This window comes from Limulus polyphemus, unplaced genomic scaffold (assembly GCF_000517525.1).
Source record: "Limulus polyphemus unplaced genomic scaffold, Limulus_polyphemus-2.1.2 Scaffold848, whole genome shotgun sequence".
NCBI classification, from domain to species: domain Eukaryota; kingdom Metazoa; phylum Arthropoda; class Merostomata; order Xiphosura; family Limulidae; genus Limulus; species Limulus polyphemus.
The window spans coordinates 84299-86698 of record NW_013666458.1 but is presented as its reverse complement, the minus strand read 5'-3'; the positions used below and the strand labels follow the sequence as shown (position 1 = coordinate 86698).

At 31.8% G+C, this 2400-nt stretch overlaps 1 protein-coding gene across 1 annotated transcript in view; it reads left to right on the top strand.

The window, feature by feature from the left end:
- Window positions 1-233: 233 nt before the first annotated feature.
- The window catches only part of LOC111086103 (gamma-aminobutyric acid receptor subunit rho-2-like), a 13431-nt gene continuing 11264 nt past the window's right edge, over window positions 234-2400 (top strand). The window contains exon 1 of the mRNA XM_022387650.1: window positions 234-297. Coding sequence (XP_022243358.1) covers window positions 234-297 — 64 coding nt within the window. The remainder of the gene's footprint in view (window positions 298-2400) is intronic.

Here is a 2400-nt window from a genome sequence, read left to right as displayed (position 1 = left end):
CCCTCAGATTGCGAGTCGACATATTATGGTGAAAAATACTTTTAATAAAAAATTCTCATTCAATATAAGACTGCAGCTTTTTCACTTGTATTTTTTAAGAGGGAAAAATTCAGTTTATGCCCACAGTTTACTTAACATACCTATTTGAATCAAGTGCCTTGTAAAATTATTTTTATTGCAGAAGATTAATGGTGTTCTTTTTCTTCGTTATTTTTTTTAGATGCAACGAAACAATGTCATATGAAAGTATATTGCCCGAGGGTTACCAAAAAGTAGAGCCTCCACCTAGTGAGAAAGGTAAAGTCTAATGATTTATTGTATATTAAATAATAATAATAAAGAATAACATTTCTTAAACCAATTTGTAGGTACTCATCATAGAAGAATGAAAATAAAAATGGCTTTTGTTTAAGACTAGCGAAAGTAACGACAAAACTAATAATTTTGGTATACTTTAAAAGCAATCTAAGATAATTTTATATTTTACCTTATAGCTGTTCCATGGTATTTTGAGTAATGAGAATATATATTCTAAATAGCATTGTTTTATCACCTTATTTGTACTCATAGCTAAAATATCACATGCTTAAATATAGAATTACAGGTCATTCATGAAGGAAGGAAAGGCTGTGTTTAACTGAAGTATTTGTTTTTGTTTGTTCCTAAAATCTTCGCGAAACGCTATGTAATAATTATATGTGCATAGCCATCCATAATTTTGAGCTGATAGTCTAGAGGAAAGGAAACAAGTTAAATGCACCCATCGCCAACGTTTGGATTACTTTTATCTCATAGAAGAGTAAGATTTCAGCATCAGCTTAGAGCGCACTCATGGTTACAAAATGCCGAGCGCGTTTTTGCGATTTCACATGTTGCAATTAGTAGTTAAGGGTATAGAAAATGAAATATTACGAGTACTGTTGGATAAAACGATTCTTGAAACAAAGTTAATTACATATTCATAGCTAATTAACACCTCACATCATTAGGTACTGATGAAAGACAAACAGCTATAATACAAAAAACTCCTTATTAAAATGAATTGTTACACCTTGAACTAGTACACGATGTAATAAGTAACATCATGATACTGTAATTGTCTGGTGTAAATTTATTTACTTCCTGAAAACGTGACAGATAGGAGATACTTCGTTTCACTCAGTGGATACACCACGTTGTTTGTTTCTTGTTTTGTTTCTGTTACGAAATGTTAACTAACAAAATAAAACACTGTCTTATTTATATTTCAGTTAATTCACCGAATGAAAAAAATTACACAGTGCTGTTAGGTTTAAGTGAAACAATACTACAATATCACAATTGTTTCGCTCACTTTTCACTCACATGGTTATAAAATAAATATAAAGATGTTTTGATGTATTGTACAAGCCTTGATTGTAAACTTCCGCGAAAAGTGGGTTATTTTTCTGAGTGTTTTAAAACGATAAACAAAACTTAGTTAACTATGCAAGATGCCTTTGACAAACACAACAAAGAAACCTTGAAATATGATGGGGGTAGGAATGGGCATGGTAATAAAACTTTCTTTGTACAACCTCACAGGGGGCGTGTCCAACATCCGGTCCATGCCTACTTCGTTTATTCTTTCTATCCTGTATAGAATAAGTCAGGTGGACTAAACTTATCAAACTTAATTATGCTTATCATACAATGAATAGGGAGTTTTGTGAATCGAATTATTATTACACCGTGCCCATTCCTACCTTGTTTCCTCACTTTTTGGTGCACTTTCAATTTCTTTCACAGCTAGAAGCGTTCAACAATGTCCGTCAGTCAGTGAGATTGAGAAATGTTTTGTAGTTTTTTGATTTTTTGTATCTGCTCTGCTGACTTTCTCAAGTGGTTGTATGACTAATAATTTTGTAAGTGGTTTGTTTATAATCTAAGAGTGTTTCTCAAATACTTTTGAAGATTTATTATTCAGTTATTAAAGGTGTATATGAAAAAATAGTTTGTATAGCATGTATTATGTATTCACCCCATTCCTACTATAAGTACTACTGTACTTAAGATATATCCATAAGCATACTAAAATACATAGCAATATATATAAAACATAGCTCTTTCTGATATGGGTTGAGGTAGCACAAGTTTATAGAAAAGATATAATATATCATTACTTGTCTTATAATGTATAGTTTAGTTTACAAAATAAAGTATTAGGTCGTCAATAAATTAATGTCGCGTTTTGGAACGTAAGTTACGTATAATAGTTAAACGAACCGCCAAAACTTTACGTTAGTGTAGCCTATAGAATGTGTAAAGTTTAGTATACTCTAATCACTTACAGTGACGGCACACGACGAGACACACATTCGGCATGTAATGCTGTTTGAATAGAAGAAGGGAAAGAACGCCCCTGTAGCCACAAAGAACATC